This window comes from Xyrauchen texanus, chromosome 28 (assembly GCF_025860055.1).
Source record: "Xyrauchen texanus isolate HMW12.3.18 chromosome 28, RBS_HiC_50CHRs, whole genome shotgun sequence".
NCBI lineage: Eukaryota > Metazoa > Chordata > Actinopteri > Cypriniformes > Catostomidae > Xyrauchen > Xyrauchen texanus.
In genome coordinates this window covers 21,881,814-21,905,162 of record NC_068303.1, presented here as the reverse complement: position 1 = coordinate 21,905,162, position 23,349 = coordinate 21,881,814, and the positions used below count along the sequence as shown (strand labels likewise).

The following is a 23,349-nucleotide window of genomic DNA, read 5'->3' as shown; positions in this document are numbered from 1 at the left end:
TACATAGAACTGTGGTAAGTCCTCCAAGATGCTTTGAACAACCTTGAAAAACTGTGCACAAGTGTACCTAGGATACTTGGTGCTGTTTTAAAGGCATAGGGTGTTCCCACCAAACATTTATAAAAAATGTTTAATGTTAATTGCACTTTGTATAAATATTAATTATTCATGGAATTATTTTTTAAAACATCTTCGCTATGCAACATTTTTCACAACTGCCTAAAACATTAGCGCTATTGACCGTTTATTTTTATCAATACTTTTAATAAAATTAATTACATGACATGCAGATAAATGAAATGATCAGCAATTAATCGCATACATCAATATTTTCTTTAAATATTGGCCTCGTTATCTGTGTGAGCTCGTCCTTCATGTTGTTTGTTGGCTTCTTATCATGAATAAACTCTTCCGTTGCTATGTGCGTGGGTTTGTGAAAGAATTTCGGGGTCTTGGTTTCATTCGGGCACAAATGGTCATGTGTTCGATACAGCTTGTCTGCAAATGGTCATGTTTGTGCACTTGACTTTAGTGTACGCACTTAACTCGCATGTTTGTTTCCACATCTGTCTTTGGCGCGCACCACTGCTTTGCCGTGATTTAAATTGAACTCAGAATCAATTCAGAATCGCTTAGGTATGAATCTCGATGCATCGCTGAAACGATTTTTTCCAACAGCTCTAATAAACTGATGGGTTCAACTGTTTTAATCCAGCCATGATCTGGATTTCAACAAACACCCTCTTGTCTGCTTTTACTTTCATAAAAGCAGGGTCTCCACATCATTCAACTTCTCCTTAAAAGGACAGCCCCCTCACCAGGCACTTTCAAAGGCCTTTAAATATGGGCATATTCCAGGCTACCCTAAATTTTATTTAATACAACTAATAAATGCTGCTCCTGTTATTGAAGTAATTACTTTAGTGGCCCCTGAAGTGCAAAACAAGAAAATGCCAAATCAAAATAAAACAAATCTGAAACCACAGCAGCAAACACAGAAACACAACAAATCAGACCGTACCATGTTCTGAATGCATAGAAACATTATAACATAACAAACAAATGAAAAAACAACAACATTCAACTCTCCACAAGGCAGGTATGTTACTATATTTAAAGAAGTGCAGGGTATACAAAGCCGATTATGTAAATGATTTGCCCTGGCCCAAATCTCACACTGCATCTCTGGCCAGGGTGCCACAGTGGGGACAGAGAGATGATCAATGTGTCATCGACTGCAGCAAGGTCCAGTGGAAAGCTGATGAACAGCCTGAGGCCCAGCTGCTCAATGGATGAGTGGGCACAGACTGAAACATCACAACTCTGCCCTAATGCAACACTGGATGTGAGGGTCTTACTGTAGTGTAACTTGTTTAGTTGAAGGCAACTGTTCTGTTATATGCAGAGCACCTAACTGACATTCATTATTTATTGATGAATCTATGGTGTCATTTTCCGGTGCAGTGATATGTGTAAATGCCCACAAGCATCATAAAACATGCAGGAGATTCAAAACTGTACAACTAGAATTCTTCCCAAATGTATAACAATTTAGGAAGGGGTTCATTTTGGGACCCTAGAACAAGGATTAATTATGAATTTCACAAAAAGTTATATGTTCACTCCATCACAAACTCCTGGTTGGGAAACTGCACTAAAGTATTTAACATACTGATACAAATATACTTAAGCTATATGTTAATGTATAATTTTTTTTATTAAATTGTAATTGCAGCACCATTGAAGGGGATGCCAATGGAATGGTCATTCCAAACAAAAGAAAGAAATGCATTTTTGCAAATGCATCTTCCACAGGACTGTTAGCTAAGGGGACATTCATACAGTATTGACATGCTTTCAATTCTTGCAAACTATACATAGAATAAAAATATTTTACAAAAATATAAAACAATAACAAAAAAAACCCCTTAATGAATTTAAAAAAATATTTTGCATTTATTTAGTGAAAGGTGTTACCTCAGTGAAAGGCCTCTGCCCTCCAATGTTATGATGTGTTCATCTGATATGCTTTGACCTGTACTGGAACTCTGAAGACCAGAGTTGACCTGGTGTTTGTCTCCTGTTAGTTGGCAGTATATGTCCAAAAGACGCTCCACCACCACTACCAGGTTGGGGTACCTCTTCGTTAGGACCTGAATAGAGAGAGATAGGCAGAGAAATAAGAGATTTAATAATAGTTAGTTAATTAATTAATGATTTTACAGCATGCCAGCTTCCAAGGCTATTTTCATGACAAAAAAAACAAGTTAAAATATATTAAAATTTATTTTCGATAAGAATTCAAACTAATTCAGGATTGACTTTGTTAAAAATCTATTCAAAAGTGTTTGCTGAGTACAACAATTTCCTAAGAGAACTAAAACCAGCATAATCCAATAACATATGTTTCAAGGATAGTGGATGTGGCATGCAGTGCATAATCTGATTCTCGTCTGATATTAAAAACATATGTGTGAGTCTGGAATGTCCTATTCGGCAATGGCTGTAGATGATCTGATCCTATGTGTCTTTTGCACATTACAGGGTTGATATCATGCAATTTGTTTGTAATACAGTGATCCCTCTCAGTTTGCCATTTGTTGATGTAAGATACTATGGTAGGTTTCAGATCTGAGGGTGGTATGGAGCATTTTTTAAGATCTGTAGAAAGAGCTTCTTTAGCAGCAGAGTCTGCTTGTACATTTCCTCGGATTCCAAAATGGCAGATTTAATAATAACGGAGAAAAATATCTTCATCGAGTAGATAAAGGTGGCAGATAAAGATGATGAAGCTTGCCTGTTTGAGTTCCTCTCTGCTCATGTTACCGATCTGCAGTTTACTCCAGTATTTGTCTAGAAGTGCTGCATGGGTACTCTGAGGTCGATGCCAGGCTCCTCCACTGTAAAACGTCCTAAAAATAATGATAAGTTACTAGAGTAGTAATAAAGATTTAGTGCAATACATCTTATAGCACAGAGAGGCTTGAATAGACTGTTTGCGATGGATTCTTTATCTAATTCATCCTTTGGATAAGACATTAAACTGAGGTCCAGACTCTCTGTGGTCATTACAAATACCAGCACACTTTTCGTAAAGAATAGGGGTGTAAACCCGGTGACCGGTCCAAATTCCCCCATTGGCCCTTATCAATCATGGCCTCCTAATAATCCCAATCCAATAATTGGCTCTATAACTCTCCTCTCTACCAATAGCTGGTGAGCGTTCTGGCGTGTGTAAAGCCCTTTGAGGGTAGTGTCAGAAAAATGCTATATAAATGTAACATTAATTCATACATAATGTAAATACCTTCGTGTTGCAAAGAACTGGAATCCTGGGGTCATCTGAATGCAGTCCTCTCTTCCTGGAATTGTTAACTTTTTGTTCTCCATAAGGGGGAGTAGAACAGATATCTATAGAGAAAAAGACAACATGGCTGTTGATGTATAGCTTGTTCTTATAATCTTGAAACATTTAAACCACACAAAAAGTTTTTAAAGATCTATAAGGCTTTCCTATTAAAGAAAAATGAAAAAGAGATTTATGTATTTGGCACCCACCACATCCAAAGGAGCATGATCAATGTCTTCCAGCAGAATCCAGTATCCTTTCGAGACCGCCTGAGTCAGGGATCCTGGCTGCCACACAAACTTTCCAGGAATATCTGTGCAGCGGTACATACCCAGCAGCATCTATACAAAATATTGGCATCATCAAAAAAAAGAATCATGAATTTCAATCCGTATTACATTTTTATTTTAGGCCCAATGTATTACATTTATAAATCTTTGAAATACTATGCATTATTTATTTGAGTGATCTTTATTTGGGGGACTTTTTCAGCATACATTGATGTATGCAATTAAGAGGAATGTTAGATAATTAATTTGATTAAACATTTTAATCGGTTAACAGCCCTAATTTAACAGTGCACTCAGTAACTTTTGTCTTCTTTGACCTACACTGACACCTAGTGGCTTGGATGCAGCATAATTTAAAATAAATAGTTTTCAGTTTCAGATGCCATTGTATTCATTTAGTATTCACAGTCAGCCATGATTACTTTAATCAAAGAGTGAAAGTGTCAAATAACAGTGTGGTAACTGAGATTAAATGAGTAGTATTCAGCTGGTCATGTGATTCTAACATGAATGCGCCCATGTGTGGACCCTCTCCATGTAGAATAAAAAAAGCTTTTAAAAGGTTACTGATATGACTGGAGTCTTCATTTTAATGTGAGTGCTCATGATAAACTGCAAAGTGAAAACAATGATAATCATCTTGGCACAATAATAAACTTAAGTGCATCTCACCTTGCTGTCAGTCTGGTCCCCGAGTTGAACTTTGAGGATGTCAGGAGCTTTAACATGTCCAGTCGCAGCAGCTAGATATTCAACAAGGGCAGTTTTTCCACATCCAATAGGGCCTTCCAAAAGAACAGGTTTCTGGGATGCCACAGCCATGGCAAGCCGTCGCAGATTTTGACAGGTTGAATCCACCATAATCAGAGTTCTTAAACATGTCTAAGAGTAACAGAAGATGTTGTGATGTTATAAATCACAAACGATAATCCAACTTACACTAAATGAGGATACAAAATAGTTAAAAGCAACAGATTCAAACAGTCTTGCACTACAAAAAAGTTTTTCAGTTTATGGATTATTATCTTACCTTTTCCTCCTGTCTGGGGGTCCGTCTGGGAAGGATCACCCCACACACTGCAGTAACACTCCGAGTCAGGTCTTCTGTCACTACCTGACCACTGGTGACCTTATTTACCCTCTCTTTCCACCACATTACTGAGCCCTGATTGGCCAAAACCAAAGCCTTTTCTACCTCCAGCTGCTGTGTCTCCTCAAGTGATCTACGAATAAACAATAATGTAATTTTCATTTTAGAGTTCACTTTCAAATTAGCCACAGACTTCTACGTTTTATTGTCAAACTATTTTTCTCAAAAGGTTTTAGCAAGTTCATCAAACTTACTTCATTTTCAGATGCAAAATCTCTTCACTCGAAAGAACCTTCCTCAAAAAGATTGTTTTCTGGTTATCTGTCATGTGGGACACCAGGGCAAGGCACTGGGCAGTATAACTAAAAAAAGCATGCACACACATACACAATAAATGAAACTTGGACCTAGCTGAAAAGCTAGAAAGAAATTCTGTAGGTACTGGATCCATCATTGGACTACAGATAGAAATTACTAGCAAATCTGTGTAAATGATTGTGTTGATTTAGGAGATAATCAAAAAATCTGGTAATACTTCTGGAAAACTACCAAGTTTCTGATCCATTCTTTAGCAATACCTATACATAATCATCAGTCATACCTTCGGACCATAATGTCACTGGTGAGAAGCTGTGAAACACAGGCACTCCAGTCCCACAGGACACGGAACTTCTCACAGTCACTTTGAAGGAAGCGGAGGGTGGCCCCCATCAGGTCTCGTAGCTTCATCCGTCTGGGTCCATAATGGATGGAGGCAGCCTCTTCGCTTGTGAAGAAGAGCCTCTGAAACACAGGTGGAGCACTGCTGAAGTACCTTGCCGCGAACCTGTGTGAGAAAAATTAAAACTTGGTCATGAAATATTTGTCAGGACATTTGTTCTGAGGTGGTAACTCATGAATCTATATAACTGATGAGGCAGCAAGAAAAAATGCAAAATGCAAATAATACAATAATTTTTTTTAAATAACTATATAATTGTGTATGGTTAAGATGGCAAAGTAGGGATATATATTTTTACAAGGGAGGAGAAAACACTTCTCTATTCGTATACAGTATATTTAGTTAATGTTGCATGCATCTGATCGAGGGCAAATTCCAATCGAAAGTGATCATCCTTATGCCCTACACACTCCAAAGGACAGAGCTCTTGATGTGTGAATGCTAGGGAGCAAGGCAATACTGTATGAAGATCCCATTAGCTAACAGTTCTGTGGAAGAGCCCTTCCTGAAAGAAAAATGCATTTCTTACTTTTGTTTGGAACGACCCTTCGAGTGGCATCCCCTTCAATGGCGCAGTTTGAAAGACGCCCCAAATTTATTTATCACTTGGAAGAAGCTTGCCAAATAAGGCAGACAACAATCTGGACAGGTTACATGACATGCCCTCATCCGCTAAAAACTAGAATAAATGTGCTTTGTGCAGTACCACAATTTGCTTTGTGCAGGGAATTGTTGGCAAACCAAAACCAATTTTCCTTTTCAGTCTACGTCACATTATTAATTTTGCATTTTGATAGGTTTAAGCAGTTCATGGTAATACCATTACATTTCAACATTTAATTTTAATGACTTTTTTTTGTTATTTTACTTTTTATGATAAATAATTTTGGTACAGCAGAGTCCTAGAGCAAAAACTAGCTGACCTAACACATGTGAATAGTTTTCCCCTATATATGCTCATGACACATGTGGTCCTGAAAGATTACTTACGTTTGAGCATCTGGACTGATGTTGAGAAGTTTGCTTAGAGCCACACACAGGCGCTCATGGAGGTCATGATTTAACCTGACATCTACTTTGATCCTCTCTGCGTTCCTCTCCAACAGGTCCAGAATCAGTGGCCGTAAGTGACGTGCAATGAGAAGAGTGTATTCCTTCTCCAACAGGAGCTGAGCAAGACATTCCAGTATACACTGCCTGTCCTGCTGACTCCATATCTAAAGCAGAGCAATTCATAAGTTCACAACAGTCTAAATGGCCATGATGTCTGCAAAACTAGCCAGTCTCTTGTATATACACAGTTAACAGGTATATTCAAACATTAAATGAACAGATAATATCATAATAAATATCAAAACTTATTTCTGATGCAAAGTGTTTTAACAGCTGAAACCAATTGGTACATCGTGACTTAAGAATCGTTTCCCAGCTTTAGAAACGTGGGACTGTACGATGTGACATCCATGTGGTACTCTGCATATCTTAAACAGACGAAAGCCCCTTATAACGGTCTTATAAAGTACCCAGGTAAATAGAAGCTCACCTGTTTTGCCAGATACTTGCTGAGATCATTGTGACTTTTATCGACATGTCTCGAGATTACACCAAGAGATGTCAGGCTCAACTCCAGATTATCCATTATATCATTTGTCGTGAATATAGGGATTTCCGTCGATGTCTCTGCGGCTGGTAAATGTTTCGTTATTTCAAGTATTCTACGTGATGGGAACCATAAGACTCACAACTCGCTTGGCTGTCCAGGTTGTATCACAGCACAGCGAGCACGTTCCCGTCAGTGTTAAAATCCCTGTCCACATGTGGGTAAATGAAGATCACTTCCGGGTCGTTAGACTGTGTCACTGAGCTCGCGCTCCCCGTGCTGAAACATAAACATATAAATATGTTTATATGCTGAAACACATTTGATGTTATGATAAAGGGATTTTCAGAATACACTTAAAATGCGGTCGACCCTTTTATCCGATTTTATATGCCGAAGTTTGAATCTGCACTACCCTGTTGTATTTAATTGTAATTCTACGTGAAAAAGAAGCTGAATTTGACCATATTTACCATAGGTGTTACCATAATTTCACCATAGTACTGTGTAGTGCTGTTTTGGTAGCATTTATTTATTTTAGGCATAAATAAGATCGCAATTTACCTGTAGTTTAAATCATGGGAAATGACACTAGCTCAGCTCTCTCATATAGTACGCTATAAAATATAGCTTTGCAATCTGTATGATTGTATGTATAATTAAAATATTGATATACAATAACTTGAATTAAATTAATAATATGACAATATCTATTACCATAAATGATTGAGACATGCTTCCTAAAGCGTTCGAATGCATTAATTATTGGATTCATTATCAACATAATTTACTGGGCCTATAATTTATAACAATGCTATTATTATACACATTACTAAACTAATATGATTTAGTAAACTAGCGGTGTATTGCGTTATTACCCTGTTAAACCCCGGAACCAATGACATCCTTTTAGAAGAGGAGATACCGCGGGAAATTGAGGTCACTTCCTGTTTTGCGAATTTTGGAGGATGGCGCTGAGCTTGTGGAAATATGCTTCAAGAAATGTTTAAGTTGTTGTCTTTAAACAAATAGAATATTCATATTTCCTAACAGATGACATTATACGTGCGCGACTGCATGGATGTGGGATCCTGAACTTCGCTCTATTGTTTTTGGCTCATCTTTCGCCAGTTGTCGCTTGCTTGCTACCACAGAAACGGTATTGTTAAGGAGAAATATACTTGTTTTTAATCTATTTTACTTTGGACACTTCTACTAACATGTGTTTTTACTCGTTTTACTTCATCGGAGTTTGGTATCTTATAGTTGCAAGTGTTGTTTGTGCATAAATTATATTGGGAATTGAAGGATGATTTATTATTTATCTTGCTCAACATTAGGATTGTATTGAGATCTTTAGTTCTTTAGTATTATGTTCCATTGAGATGATTTCAGTGCTCTTTTTCTTCAGTATTTGATAGAGGAAGTGGTGTAGATGAACTGAGACTTTTGCTGTTACTGTTGCTTCCACTTGCTATTATTACCAATGTTTTCAGGAACGTCTTTTGCTATTGTCTGTTTTTTAAAAAGCTGACTGAAAAATGGAGGATAATTTAATAGATGAACACTGTGGTGATCTGGATGACAAAACCTCTGGTAAGATACTTTCTCCATATGTATATGATTTGATCTTAATAATTGTTTTTTTTCTATTTTAATTTCTATTCCAATATGTCATTTAGTTTATCAGGTTCATTTCCTCACCTCTGAAAATATGAAGTTCATGTTTAGGTCAGTGTTGTATGTTGGCATTGTTATTGCTGCATGGCTGTATCAGTGTTTGTGCTTGATACAGGTACTTCTCTACAACATGATGAGGACTCGATGGACATATACTCTGGGTTGGAGAACAGCCCTAAGTGTTATGGGCACAGAGGTCAGTTTCATTCATGTTTTCACAATTATGATCCTGTAGCCTGATGGTAAATGTATAACATTTCATACAGACTTTATATATTTGTTGATAAGCCCTGATTTATAGGATAGAATGCATTCACATTCCAGTCGCATGTTAACAAAAGCCCAGAAGCAAATGATCAGACAATTTGTTTTTGTTGTTGTGTTTCTACCTGCTGGTCCTAGTTTTAGTGCTAGTGCTTTTTCCTCATGATTATGTTTATGTATTTATTACATAATGGGTGGGGGGTGGGTGGGGGCTTTAGATATTATGTACAGCTTCAGTAGTATGAGTGACGGATGTGCTGCAATGTATTTTAAGGTAGAGCCTCCTATCAGAAAAATAGGATGATTAAACTCTTTAGATTGCAATAACTGCTGTATTCATGCTTGTTTTTATTAGGTAAAGTCAACACTTTTCTTTCCCCACGTACAGTGGAATCAATGGATATGTATGAAGAAATCATCAGGGAAGAACAAGAAGAAAAGGAGGCAACGTACAGTGAGGTCGGTATGATGATGATTTAACTTTATTGTCCTAAAGGAAATTTGTCTTGGACATACATTGCATTGTTGGAAAAAACATATTACATACACATTTGTCATACGTACTCGCACACATCGCAAATCCACACACTCTGATGGCCACTAACAAAACATTGCACAATACCCATATACAATGTAACTTCATCCAGAATGAATTTGTACAGAATAAGATTAATATATCAAGTCTCTTACATGCTTTAAGCTACCTTGGCGTTTAAAGCTTTGATGGACAAAGGGACAAAAGAGTTCTTAAAACCATTCAGTCTGCACGTAGGGACTCTAAAGCATCTGCCTGGGGGTAGGAACTGGTACTCTGGGTGGAGGACATAAAATTATCTTCTGGGCCTGTCTGGTAATTCATTTGCTGAAAATATCCTGTGGGGTGGGATGCTGCCTGACTCCCATAATTTTCATAGCTCTCAGGGTGAGTTAAGTAATTCTGAATTTCAACTGTACACTAAAGTTGCAAAACCAGGCTACAGCATGGCAGGAGAGAAGCAAAACTTTCAGGTGAACACCAAAAGCCCTCAATCAATGGAGAATATCCAGTCTATGATGGACTTTAGAGCAGACAGTGTCCACCTGAAAACTCCATGTCAGTTTATTGTCTGCATGTACACCCAGATATTTGTAAGAATCAACCTGGGCTATGTTACAGTTATTAATAACCACTGCTGAATGTTCACCAATGCATTTGTGGTCAAATACCATCTCCTGTGTTTTCTTAACGTTAAGGTTTAGGAAGTGCTCATCACACCACTGTACATATTTCTGGATATCGTATTTGTCTGCAGCTGTATCTATTATTTCTGGTATGAGGCCCAACTGCCTCACTATGGAGTTCTCCATACACTTCATTACAACTGAAGTCAAAGAGATGGGTCTGAAATCATTGTTCTCCTGTGGACGCAGTTTCTTAGCAACGGTATGATAATTACCCTTTTCCGCTTTGCTGGTACAGCATGGAGATCTAGGGACCTCTAAAATATGGGGCACCAGGCAGGTGTGAGTTCATCTGCGAGTTCATCTTAATAGAAAAGAAGAGATCTGGGCCTTGTTGACATTTAATTTGCTTAATGACTGTGTTGACAGAATTAGGCTGTATCACAATCCTATCTGCATCATCCAGAACAATATTGTCCAGCGCTAAGTCACATAACTCAACAGAGAAATCACAATTATCAAACTGTTTATAGAAGGAATTTAGTTCATTTGCTTTAGCCAGTTCATCTATGACAGGTATGGATTCTTTTAAGGGATTCAAATTGGCAGCTATTTTCAAGTTCCACATTTTTTTTTTTTTAAGAGTTAATAGTCTGAAGTTTTCCTATCACCTCCCTATGGTGTTCCAGTTTTTGGGTCAGGTCCTTTTGTGCAGCTCTTAATTTGTTGGTGGTTGATGCTCTTAAATGCCTGCTTTTTCCTATTAATATAGTCCTTTACATCCTTTGTAACATATGGTTTGTTATTTGGGTAGGGCTGGGCGATATGGCAAAAAAATATATAATCAAAATTGTTATTTTTTTTTAAACTTCAGAACGATATATGATTTTCCTACATTTAAAGGTATTTTTCAAAAAAGTAACTCCATGATTCAAATAACATGTTCCTTATTAGAATGCAAGTCAACCTGGTTAGAAAAATCTAAGTTTTTTATTTTACATTATAGAAAACAAAGGTGAGTAACAGAAATGCACAACAAAAAAGTGCAACAGACAAAGTTGTCAACAGCATAAAAGTAAAATAAAATTTATTTAAAATAACACTGATGTTCTGAAATAATAGTATAAAATAAGAAAACTACTAAATAACTTGACGAAAATTTGGGTATTATTTTTATCTAAATCAAGTCCATCTAGAAAGTTGTCTAGAAATCAATATCTAGAAATGGTCTAGTTTATCTATAATCAATTTGTAAGTATAACCATGAACACCTGCAGATAAAGTCCATATATTAGACAAATTTCAGTGTAGCACTGCAAGATGCAAAAAGCTCTTTAAAATAATGATGTCAGTCAGTACTGTGAGCATGCATCACCCTCTAGCAGTACACGCTGAGCAGAGAAGCAAAATCAAATAATATCGCTGTTTGTCAAAATTATCGCTTCATAAATGTTGGCTAAAAATGCAGTACATTTAAAATGCATCACAGAACAAGCCAATAATTATCAATCTATCTGAATCATCATGGTAAAATGGGATGTGTATGATTCTCCCATTTATAGCCTATCCATTTTATGATTTGATATGAAGCGTCCATAACGTCACTTATGTTCTAACACTTTATTATAACACATCTTATATACATTTCATATACATTTTTATTGACATCTCAGTAAATGTATTTTAGTTATTGTTTGATTAAGCTGGTGGAAACATGCATGATGGATGAAGTCTACATAATTCACACCGTACAATCATACTGGAAATATTACCGGCTTTTATATCGGTCTCCATGTTGTTAACCTATGTTTCATTGGTGCGCGCGGTTGTGCATATTTCAACACATGTTCAGCTTATCAGATTGAGGGCGGCATCAAGCTAAGTGATGTAAACAGTTTTTCTCTTTTATATTCAAACATTTGTGGATTGACAGTGTATCTAAAGCATCAGCGTCTGATATGTTATGCAAAACCTCGATTCCACAATTTAAAAATTTATAAAAATCATGTCAAAAACATAAATTAAAATTAATCGAAAAAATCGCCCAGATCTATATTGAGATACACTTTTATCAACTTTTTGTGAATTAGTTTCAACACAGAATTTTATGTAACCTGTGGTCACTTCTGTGGCATTGTCCAGGTTCTCAGGGTACATAAACAAAGCAGATGAGGATATTTCCAAACTCTTGGGGTAGGTAAAATGGCCTGAGACTCACACATAACAGTTCCATGTCAGGTTTACAGATATACTCTCGGACTGTATACTGTCTGCACCACTTTTAATTTATATACAGGCAAAGCCGGCCCCCTCTGCTCTTCGCTGACAGCTGGTTTCTGTCAGAGCGGATAATATGAAACCCATTTATATCAACAAGAGAATCAGAAATCTCTGAGTGTAACCATGTTTCAATGAAAATCATAATACATACTCACAATACTCGAAACATCCTCTTGTCATGAGTCGTAGTTTGTTGAACTTATTATTGAGTGATCTTGCATTACACAAAATCATTGATGGCAGAGGCGGTCGGTTGGCTCTTCTCCATAGCCGCTGTCGAGCTCCTCCTCTCCGGTCTCTTTTCAATATTCGCTGCCTTCGTGTTTCCTTGATGATGCAGGTTACCGAGAAGCGGTCCGAGATTGTTTGTTACATTCCCGTAATGGCGTAGAGACAGGAGCGCTTCCCTTATATAGGAGAGTGCCTGCTTGCTACTCTGCCATACTAGAAACGTAGTGCAACTGATGAAAAGTCTGTACCACAGCAGTAACACCAATAAACGTCCCGAAACACAAGCCATCGATGAATACTTTGTTTTACGCTTGTACAGTAATTTAATTTTCAAGTCCGGATCCAACAGCCAGAGTCATAAGAAGGACATAAAACCCACAAACAAAATGCAGTGCAGTGTGTCCATGTCGCCCACAGAGCAGCGCCATCGGAAGTAATCGGCTTCAGCTGCCTGAGGGCGTTACAAATATGAATACGGTAGCTTGCACATTGCATATGGTTCCATAACATGCTGTTGGTTTGTGGTCATAAAAGAAATCCCCCATAGATTAATAATAATAATTACATTCTCATATGTAATATCTGCCTTTCATTACAGTTGAAACAAAAATTTGATGAAGCACAAACCCAGGTTAAAGAATTGTTCTCAAAGTTACAGCTACTGCAGACAAAGGTTTGTTTAATTTTGAATGGTTATTCTGTCTTATTGATGCTGAATGAATGCCACAAGATGTTATTTTAGTTGAACAGCACTTATGTACTTTTTATTTTAAGAATTCAAGTTTGAACACTGAAAACACACTTCTAAAGAAGAACATCTGTTCCCTCATCAAGACGGCTAGAATGGAGATTGTACGTAAGGATGAGGAGATTAGCAGACTCAGCAATAGGTAAAACTCCAGCTCTGGTACTAAGAATTATCAGAAGATTGTCTGAAGTCTGGCTGGTGTCAATATCTGTATAATGTAAATGCCACTTTGCCTTTTTGTGTTTTCATCGCAGGACCGGTCGAGGAAGCTATGGTCAGAATATCCTCCGATCTGAAATTGAAAGTGGTCAGACAAACTCAAGGCACTGTTTGATCAACGCTACCAGTTTTCTTTCAGAATCTAGAGATTGTGGACAAGACAAGGATATAAAGGAAGTACATCAGCACAAGAGAAACACTGTGCCGGGTCACTGTGCTTTTCCAGCAACAACATCAGCTGTAGCACCACAATCCTTTGAGGTACTCTTGAGGTGCCCAAGAACTGATCTTGAAAGTCCTGTGCCTTGTCAGAAAAAAAACTATTCTGCTATATCTGACAGTAAGACTCTCACTATTCAACCAGAGCACGAGGTCAGACATTTCCATCCTAACAAAACATCGGGGAGTATAAAAGATTACACCATGTCCACAGTGACAGATGTTTCAAACTCTCATAAACCGTACAACTCTAGATTGAGAGTTGCTGATACAAATTCTGACAGTGGTGTTAGTAGCTTGGAGGACAATAAGACTTGTTTTTCAAAACGGGCAGACAAGCCAGAAAAGTCCCAAAAACGCAAAACCCATGACAAAGTGTGTAACTCACAGGAGAAGGACCTGTTGCAAAGATCGCAGAACAGAGTGGATGGCAACTTGAGCCAGTCTGAAAGAACTGAAAGGCCGCTGACAAATGATAGCTCTATGTCTATTGAAAACAAGAATCAGCAACCTGAGGTTCCAGTCATTCTTGGAAGTTCCGAAGGATCTAAAAGCCCTTCCTTCCAGTCTCACAAATCATTGCCATCTGAAGTCTCTTCCCAGTCATCCAAAAGTTCAGTGAAGACTGCTGCAGATATGGAGACACAGGGTCAAGAGTACATGCATAATCAAGTTCAAGACAAAACAAGCAAAGGAACAAGACAATCTGAATGGAGGAATACAGCTTGTGCTGTGGTGGATGATGCTAACCATTCCCAAAACCACAAAATGGAAAATGCAAGTGGCCATCAAATGAGAGAGGATAAAAGCCAACGGAAGAGTTCTAGTGCAGAGAGGAGCACTAGAACTGAAAGATGCAGAGAGCATGAGCTAAAGAAGCAAATATATAGTGACAGGAGTAAAAAACATCAGGGTCACAGAAGCAGTAGAGAAAGAAGCAACAGGTCAGATGGCAACAAAGAGTATAAGCAAAGAAGTGCAAAGGAGGCAGATAATAAAGATGAAAATGAAAGATGTAGAGAATGGAGATCTAGGAAACAAGTTGATTCAGACAGTAGGCAAGCTATTTCTATTCCCAAATGCGATTCAAAAAGAAAGGATATTTGTAAGGGAAGAGCATCAGGAAGAATCAAGGAGTCATTGTTAAACAGTAAAAAGTCTCATAGACATGACAATTCTAGAAAGATGGATGATTCTATATGTCCTGTCAAAAATGCAAGTGCTGAAAAGGATTATAGTAGAGGAAAGGGTGTAGGCAAGCACAGGGAACGAAAGAAAGAGGAGCGTATGGTACAAAAGGATGGAAAATCAAAAAAGGTGACAGAAAGAACCAAAGGTGACAGAAAGAACCCTTCTCCTGTAAAGCACAAAACTCTCAGAGAAGGTAAACATAGTAAGAATGTTCAGGACACACATCTTGAATCTGTTCATACACAACCACCATCAATGTTAGCAATCAGTAAGGGTCTGTGCAAATCAACTGAGGATAATAGTGCAGACAGAAAACTGAGTTTCATGGAAACACTGAACCTCACCTTATCACCTCTTAAAAAGCAGAGGCCGCCCTCTGATCCTATGGAACTTACTGAAGCAACTTCTGAAGAAGCCTTGCCTGATAATAGCAGATTATCTGAGTTTGGAAAGGATTTAATTGTTATAGATGAACTAAAAAACAGCCAAAATAGCATTGTGGAGAAAGATGAGGACCCTGTGCTGACAAATGCATTTGAACAGCTTGACCTTACCAGTTCTTGCAAACAATCAGAACAAGTTGATTATCTCTTCACAGCGGTGTTCTCTGAAAAGCCCTCAGACAAAGAAACCAATATAAAGGTACAGGAAGAAAATGCCCCTGAGAGTCATGAGGCTGTGGATAAAAAACCAGCCATTTTTTTCATCTCTGAGAAGGAAATGGGCAATACAATAGACCTCAATGTATCAGACAATGGTTCCTTATCAAATTTAAACCTTGAAAGAGAATCTCCAAGTAGCATCTGTCAGAACTGCACAGAAGACTCTCCAGGGATTATAGAAAATATTGTTGTCTCTAATGCTTTGCCCATTAAAATATCAGAATTGACAGTTGTGGATAATACTCCTGATTCAATAGTTGATGATCATCAGCAAAAAGATCCTTTCTCCACTGTGTCTGAGGAGATTTTGCAGAAGAGAATCCAAAGGCAGTCTCAGGATTTAATACCAGCACAAAATGGGATTATTCATGAGGACATGTTCTCTGACAATGCACGCAGTATTCCTGTGAGAAATTCTGGGACTACTGAGAGTTATGTGACCATGGAAGTTTCCCCTAGCAATAATAGTGCAAATCTTGATGACCAAAGCAAAGTTATTTGTGATGTTGAAGTGGGTACTTCAAGACAGTACAATGAGAAAACAGGTTATTCATTTGAAAGTGTAAAAAATTTTGAAATATCCCAGGCATCTGAAAATATGAAAACATCTAAAATAAAGTTAAGTAATCATGATACAGCTCCAAGTGATACCACTGTTAGAGAGGAGGCAATGTCTTCTGTGCAAGGTGATTCCTCAGAACCAGATTCAACAAATAAAGAGAAACCGATCTTGAAGCCATCTAGCCCTCTTGTGTTTCCCCATGATGAAGACTCCATGATGCTTACCCTGAGGAACCTCAGAGTTATTCCAGAACCCATTAGCCCTCTCACAAGTCCAGTCCGTCAGGTGAAAAATGTAGAGCCTCAACGTGCTGACAAGCAACCACATGTCAAGTGTCTTAGCAAAGGTAAGTGTTTTTGATTTTGGACAAAGTGGAGTGTTTAAAAATGCACCCAGTTCAAAATAGCACTGTATTATGAAAATTTTTATTGAAATGCATAGCCGGGGTACATGAATGTTCAGATTATTAATTATTAATATAATATATAAAAGATTTTTCAAGTTAATGCATATAAAGCTTACTAATGTTAATTTGTCTGTTTCCCGTAAAGACCTCTCTACCGCAACAAGTGGCTGTGATAAAGACGGTGTGAATATGGACATGAACAAAGAAAATGAGTCGCCTGACACCTTTGTCACAACTACTTCCCATAAAGGGACAAAAGACAGCCTCTCAGCTAGTGGAACTGAGCAAGAAGAGCTGGAGGATGGTGAGATAGTGAGTGAAAGTGAAGAAGAGGGAGCTCTGTTTATCCAGACTCCTCCAAGAGAACAGGACAAATCAAACTCAGGGACTCATCCAAGTCCCAGGCTAAATGCAGGTGGGAAAAGAGTGTCCCAAAAGAAATCTAAGGTCCCTACTAAATGTGCTGAGCAAACAAAGAGCCCAATGACTGCTGATGGCTGTCCCACTTCAAGTAAGAGACGCTTTAAAACTGTCAGCCCACCATTAAAAGCAGCAGTCCATACCTTAGATGAATTCATGGACATGTTAGCAACCATTCGAGTTGAGCTGAGGAAAAAGTACATGAAGCTTCACAGAAATGTCACCAAGACTGCATTCTGCTGTATTGTGGATATGTCTCATGCCTCTTTTACTGAATTCATCAATTCTGTTGACTTGGACAAATTGGGCTGCCAGGGTAATGAAATCAAAGTTAGACTTAATAAGATTATATCTTCTATCATGAGCAAGGTCACCAAGAATGGAATTGTCAATCGTATCTTTGAGCAGAGAGCTGGAGACCTTAAGCATAAGTTGTGGACATTTGTGAATGGGCAGTTTGATTTCTTGTTCAAGGAACTGAAGGCAGCCCTTAAAAGTGGGTCTGAGCCATCTGTTAATGCTTGCTTATCTGAATATAAAAGTACAACTCTTAAGGGAAAAGGGTTTGAAAGTGAGGATAAAAAAGAGCTGTTTAGCACATCTGTTCACATGGTCAGGAAGGCAAAAGTTCACACTGGAAACTGTGGCAAAGAGGCCCCTCCAAATAATCTTACCCACAGGGGTCTTGGTAGCAGGGGTAAAAATATAAAAGCAAGTGTGACGGAAGACGATCAGCCGGCAATGACATTGCAACAACCTCCTAGCTCATCGTCTGAAAAGTCTGCCCCTGAAAGTACCTCTGGATCAGAGAATAAAATCTCTTCATATGTCCGTCGTCTCTCCCATAATGGATCCGCACAGGATAGGTCAGACTTTGAAATTCTCACAGAGCAGCAAGCATCAAGCTTAACCTTTAACTTGGTCTCTGACTCTCAAATGGGAGAGATATTCAAGTGCCTTTTGCAAGGGTCTGATTTGCTTGATCCCAGCATTCCAGTAGGGGACAGTCAGAGCTGGCCAGTCAGTACCCCCCGAAAGGAAGTACTTCCAGGAGAGAGTTTGATTGAGATTATGACCCCCAACAAGACAACCCCATCTAAATTCATAACATCCTGGTCTTCCATTTCCCCTTACAAGATTGCTTCTAACAGTAAAATGCTGGTAGACCCAGCAATTCTTGATGAGAGCTGCTTATTAGAAGTCCCCTCTAATTCTGAACCATCCCAAGTTCCTGTAATCTCTCAGAGATCCTTTTCTATTTTGGCAGAAGATCTAGCTGTGTCCCTTACCATTCCCTCGCCTCTGAAGTCTGATAGTCACTTGAGTTTCTTGCACCCTGGAACTGGTCAGCCATTGTCTGCCCCAAATAGTGTCCTTAGTGCCCATTACAGTGAAGATGCTCTTCTAGATGGAGAAGATGCCACAGAGCAGGACATCCACCTTTCTCTGGATACGGACAACTCCAGTTGTGGGTCGAGTCACAGCAGAACTTGGGAGGGTTCTGACCCATGTGGTTTCCAGTTCAAACCTAATTTACCAATGCAGGCTGTGGTAATGGAGAGGTCAAATGATCATTTCATTGTGCGAATAAGACATACATCTACTACTTGCCCAATCGAATGTAATCAAAATGAAGGAAAAAGTGAGCCAGCATTAGATGAAGGTCCAGAGCCATCTTTGAATTCTAACCTCTCTTTTACTATGCATGAAGACATAGGTTCTGCCTCTGGAGAGACAAACAAAAGCCCAGCCAAGGCAACTGTGTTATGTGACATTTCAGATAAAGGAATAGAAGCTCGACCTTCAAGCCGAAAATCCCCATCTGAAGGTGTCTGTAATGACAGCTTGTTTGGTCTATCCAATGCTCAGCATGATTCCAAAGAAGCATGTGTTACTGTTCTTGAGGCAAGCAGTGCAACAGAGCCCAAAACAACAGAGAAGGTGTCAAGAAATGCAAGGAGCACCACTCTGAGCCAAATTGCACCAGAGGCTGGAACGGAGAGGGTTTCAAGGAAACGCAAGGGACATCACTCGGAGCCAAAGGCAAAGCACTCCAAAATGGAGAAATCTAAAGATAAACATCACAAGTCTAGGCATAAAAAGAGGTCAAAATTACCCAAAGAAAATGGCTCAAAAACTGCAGTTACTCCGGTTACTCCGGTGTCCCCTAGCAGCCTGTCAGCTAAGAATGTAATCTGGAAGCAAGGGGAAGTGGTGGTGACATGGACTAGGTGAGTTGACTGAATGTTTTCACATTGTTTCATTAAGTCTATGTACATAACTTGGTAGTTAAATCATAAAATAAGCATACATTTTAAACAACTATTGGATGGTGTTTTTGAAGGGATGAAGACCGGGATATTCTCATCGAGCTGAAAATGAAAGGTGCTTCACCCAATACTTTTGCTGTTCTTTCAAAGAAGTTAAAGAAGTCAACAGAACAGGTATGCATTGTTATTCTGTCTCAATATGTATTCAACTAACACCTTTGTCACAAACTAATAAATGCTGCTCTTCGACAGATTGAGGAGAGATTCACCCAGTTGATGAAGCTTTTCAAGAAGAAAGAGAAAATGATAAACTGATTTAAAAAGACAAAGAGAATGACTCTCTTGCTAATGCAGATATAGTAATAGACTATGGAAGGAAACATAAACATATCTGAAAATTGGATGGTAACAAATGTGTAAATGTTGTTGACCTGTTTATAAAAGCACTTACAATTACAACCCACAAAAACAAATCTGCAGTAAACGGTATAAAGTGGACTTTTTTTAACCAGCTCTTTTTTTCTTTGGTTAACATTCAGTGTTCTTAGATCACCAAAATTCTTAAATTACTACACCGTACATTACTATTACCATACAATGATTAGGTTTGATCCAAAAATGTTTTACCCCAAATATATTTATTAAACAGAGAAACATTAGCAGTGTGGCCTATTCTGAAATTGAAATTGCATACTCTTGGTGAAAGAAATAAAGATACAGCTAGTCAAAGCAGATAAATTGGTTTATAGTGTTTTCGGTGCGTAAAACCCTGATCATAAAATCTTTCATCTAGTATAATTTGGTACGTTTGCCTAATTTGAATTAAGTTTTGTAATTAAATATAAGTTACTAACTTGTAACAAGTTTTGCAGTGTTCAGAATGCCTTTTTTAAGACCTACCTCTGAAGAACACAACTGGTTCTAAATATAAATGGTTTTATATCTTTTGTAATGTGAATGAGGTTGATGTCAGAGTCACAGGTCTCTGAATATAGAGAAAGAAAAAACCTGTCAGTGTCACTTTCTTTGTTTTGTAATTGTCAACATTTTAATTTGCAGTCTTTGTTCCATCAGTCATTCTGATGGAACCAATTTGATATATTGGTAACTTATGAGTAACGTGTTTTTGTTGCTTTGAATTGAATGCCGGGATTGTTCGTGTGTGTGTGTGTGTGTGTGTGTGTGTGTGTGTGTGTGTGTGTGTGTGTGTGTGTGTGAGAAGTGGAATTATACTGAAATATTTGTATGTATTAACAAACGGCAACATTTCTTAGTTTTTTTTCAACCTTCCCCAAAAATAGAGAAACCTCGATGTGGGAAAAGTACCTTTTTGAAACTTGTTTTGTATATATTGTAAGTTCTGATAAACCTTTTACATTTTTTAAATAAAGCATATTTATTTAAAGAAGGAAGTCCTTTTTGAGACAAAAATTGCAATAACCCTGTTTTTTATTAAAATTGCATTTACTTGTATAATTCTCAATCATCACTTTTTATTTTTTTTATTATTTATTTAAAAACACTTTTCTTGGCCATTTTTGTAATTACAACTAATAGACCTCAAGGTATTTTATGCATAACTTCAGTACCCACGAGGTTAATGCTGGTGTCCAACCTGAGTAGCAAGTGTGGACATCTTGCACCAAGTCTGACAACCACAAAATGTTATATATATATATATATATATATATATATATAATATATATATATAATAAACTCTGCAAAAAAGAAACATCCCTTTTTCAGGACACTTTATTTTAAAGATAATTTTGTAAAAATCCAAATAACTTTACAGATCTTTATTGTAAAATGTTTAATCAATGTTTTCCATGCTTGTTCATAAATAGTTAATGAACATGCACCTGTGGAACGGTCGTTAAGACACTAAAAGCTTAAAGACGACAGTTAAGGTCACAGTTATAAAAACTTAGCACATTAAAGATTATTTTCTACTGACTCTGAAAAACACTAAAAGAAAGATGCCCAGGTTCCCTGCTCATCTATGTGAACGTGCCTTTGGCATGCTGCATGGAGGCATAAGGACTACAGATGTGGTCAGGGCAATAAATTGCAATATCTGTACTGTGAGATGCCTAAGAGAGTGCTACAGTGAGACAGGAAGGACAGCTGATTGTCCTCGCAGTGGCAGACCACATGTAACAACACCTACACAGGATCGGTACATCCGAATATCACACCTGCGGGACAGGTACGGGTACATTTTGAAAATAAAAGTTGAAAGTTAAGAGGACGTTTCGTTTTTTGCTGAGTTTATATTGTGCTCCTATTCAAAACCTTTAAATAAACCTCCTGTGACCAAGCAATTTAATTGTCATTTATAGAGGACATTGGTTTTTAGTGAATTTTTCAGTGTATGTTAAATCCAGGGCTTTTCAAAGATACAAAATCTTTGAGGGTTTGGTGATGACAGCTTTCTCCTTGGTTTTGAAAAATAATTCAGAATTCAGCAGATTTTATGGAAAGAGCAATAGCAGGAATATTTCTTTTTATAATCACTTCTATTTGATTTTCAGATCGCTTCTTGAACATCTAAGGAAAACTTAAGTGAATTTCGAAATCAGGGCATGATGTTTTTTAAATGAAGAGATACATTTCTTAATTTAAGGATTTAATCACACTGGTGCATTTTGGGTAGGTTAGTATTACATGGGGCTGCAAATGCTACAAATCACCAAAACATTCACAGTTCATTGACAATGCTGCATGTTCCAGGCAGAAGGCAAAGACTAAGTATTTAGGCCGCAGTCTATGACAGCTGTTAACCTTACTTCACCTCCAGCAGGGCAGATTCAACTTGTCCACACTGAAGTAACCTGATTGACTTGTGTGTGCTAGTACAAAATAGATCGTTAATTTAGTTTTTAGCCATTTCTAAAATAATATGTTAGAATTTCTAAACTCAAAAAAATTATCTATTGCATTATACTACTTATACCAGCAACTTTAAATGCAATTTTAAACATGCATATTCAGCAGATTTAACAGATTTCTTTCAAATCTAAATCAACATGGGATAAAGTTGCTGCAGCATTAGTATAATTAAATCTGGACATTGCACTAGTAGAGTGTAATTTGTTAAAGCTGAATGGTATTCAATTGTTGACTCCACAGTTAATTACATATTTATCTACTGTCTCTTGTTACATCACACTCAGACTACAGAAAAGCCAAAAATAACCCTTCAAGCATTTGACTATGAAATTGAACATGACTCATTGATCATCATGTCTGGTCTAGACCCTAAGGCTATGTTCAAAATGGTACACTAGCTTACTACTTACTGAATACTGAGCAGTAGACACTGTATACTGCCTTTTTCTTTCTTTTTTTTTAAGAATAGCATGTAAAAAAAGTAAGCTTTATGCAACTATAAACGTTTCAAACAGTTGTATACTACGTTTTTGTCATATGACCTCATAATTTTGAAAGTGAGTGGCATCAATTTATCATTTTGGAAATAGAGTTGGTTAGTTTGCATTTTTAATTGGAACTTTTATGCTAAAAAGTCCTTTAGGCAGTCAGATCAAACGAGTTAATAAAAAGAAACAATTGTGGCTGATTTTACATAATTCGTCACTCTGTAAATGTAAGGTTAAGTGGAGCGCATTACAATGTAGGATATACTGTAGTATTTTACACAGTGTGCGTTGTTGTATACCACACATTATGACTGTATTCCATTCCATACAGTATATATACTATATACTGCAGAAGTAGTATTTTACTCTGAACATAGCCAAAATTTTAATTGTATGCACATATTATATACTGTATTATACTCAGGTGTGAGATGATGTAGGATGTGTTCAGATTTGGCAAGAGCCCATTATTATTTCGTTCAACATATATTCTTTGGTAGATTTCCATAAATATAACAGGTCATGGAGTTTTTGTGATTGTTGCTAACATGACCTACCCTCAACAGTTGTGATGCAAGTTAGCCCCCTCAGGGTAGCTACTGTCCA

The 23,349-nt window shown here is 37.6% G+C and overlaps 2 protein-coding genes across 2 annotated transcripts in view; one reads left to right on the top strand and one right to left on the bottom strand.

Moving 5' to 3' along the window:
- The window catches only part of mdn1 (midasin AAA ATPase 1), a 78,568-nt gene extending 71,449 nt beyond the window's left edge, over nucleotides 1–7,119 (bottom strand). Inside the window, exons 1-10 of the mRNA XM_052096058.1 lie at nucleotides 6,994–7,119; nucleotides 6,441–6,667; nucleotides 5,331–5,555; nucleotides 4,984–5,091; nucleotides 4,670–4,862; nucleotides 4,312–4,521; nucleotides 3,559–3,690; nucleotides 3,308–3,411; nucleotides 2,798–2,912; nucleotides 1,978–2,153 (exon numbers count right to left, since the gene is read on the bottom strand). Coding sequence (XP_051952018.1) covers nucleotides 1,978–2,153; nucleotides 2,798–2,912; nucleotides 3,308–3,411; nucleotides 3,559–3,690; nucleotides 4,312–4,521; nucleotides 4,670–4,862; nucleotides 4,984–5,091; nucleotides 5,331–5,555; nucleotides 6,441–6,667; nucleotides 6,994–7,089 — 1,586 coding nt within the window. The 5' untranslated portion in view covers nucleotides 7,090–7,119. The remainder of the gene's footprint in view (nucleotides 1–1,977; nucleotides 2,154–2,797; nucleotides 2,913–3,307; nucleotides 3,412–3,558; nucleotides 3,691–4,311; nucleotides 4,522–4,669; nucleotides 4,863–4,983; nucleotides 5,092–5,330; nucleotides 5,556–6,440; nucleotides 6,668–6,993) is intronic.
- A 909-nt stretch (nucleotides 7,120–8,028) lies between these two features.
- casp8ap2 (caspase 8 associated protein 2) lies at nucleotides 8,029–20,748 on the top strand. The gene is made up of 10 exons (XM_052095233.1): nucleotides 8,029–8,209; nucleotides 8,581–8,646; nucleotides 8,846–8,926; nucleotides 9,350–9,453; nucleotides 13,265–13,339; nucleotides 13,441–13,556; nucleotides 13,669–16,613; nucleotides 16,819–19,324; nucleotides 19,438–19,537; nucleotides 19,616–20,748. Exons 2-10 carry the CDS (start codon nucleotides 8,592–8,594, stop codon nucleotides 19,676–19,678), a joined length of 6,045 nt encoding a protein of 2,014 aa, XP_051951193.1. The 5' UTR covers nucleotides 8,029–8,209; nucleotides 8,581–8,591; the 3' UTR covers nucleotides 19,679–20,748.
- The last annotated feature ends 2,601 nt before the right edge of the window (nucleotides 20,749–23,349 follow it).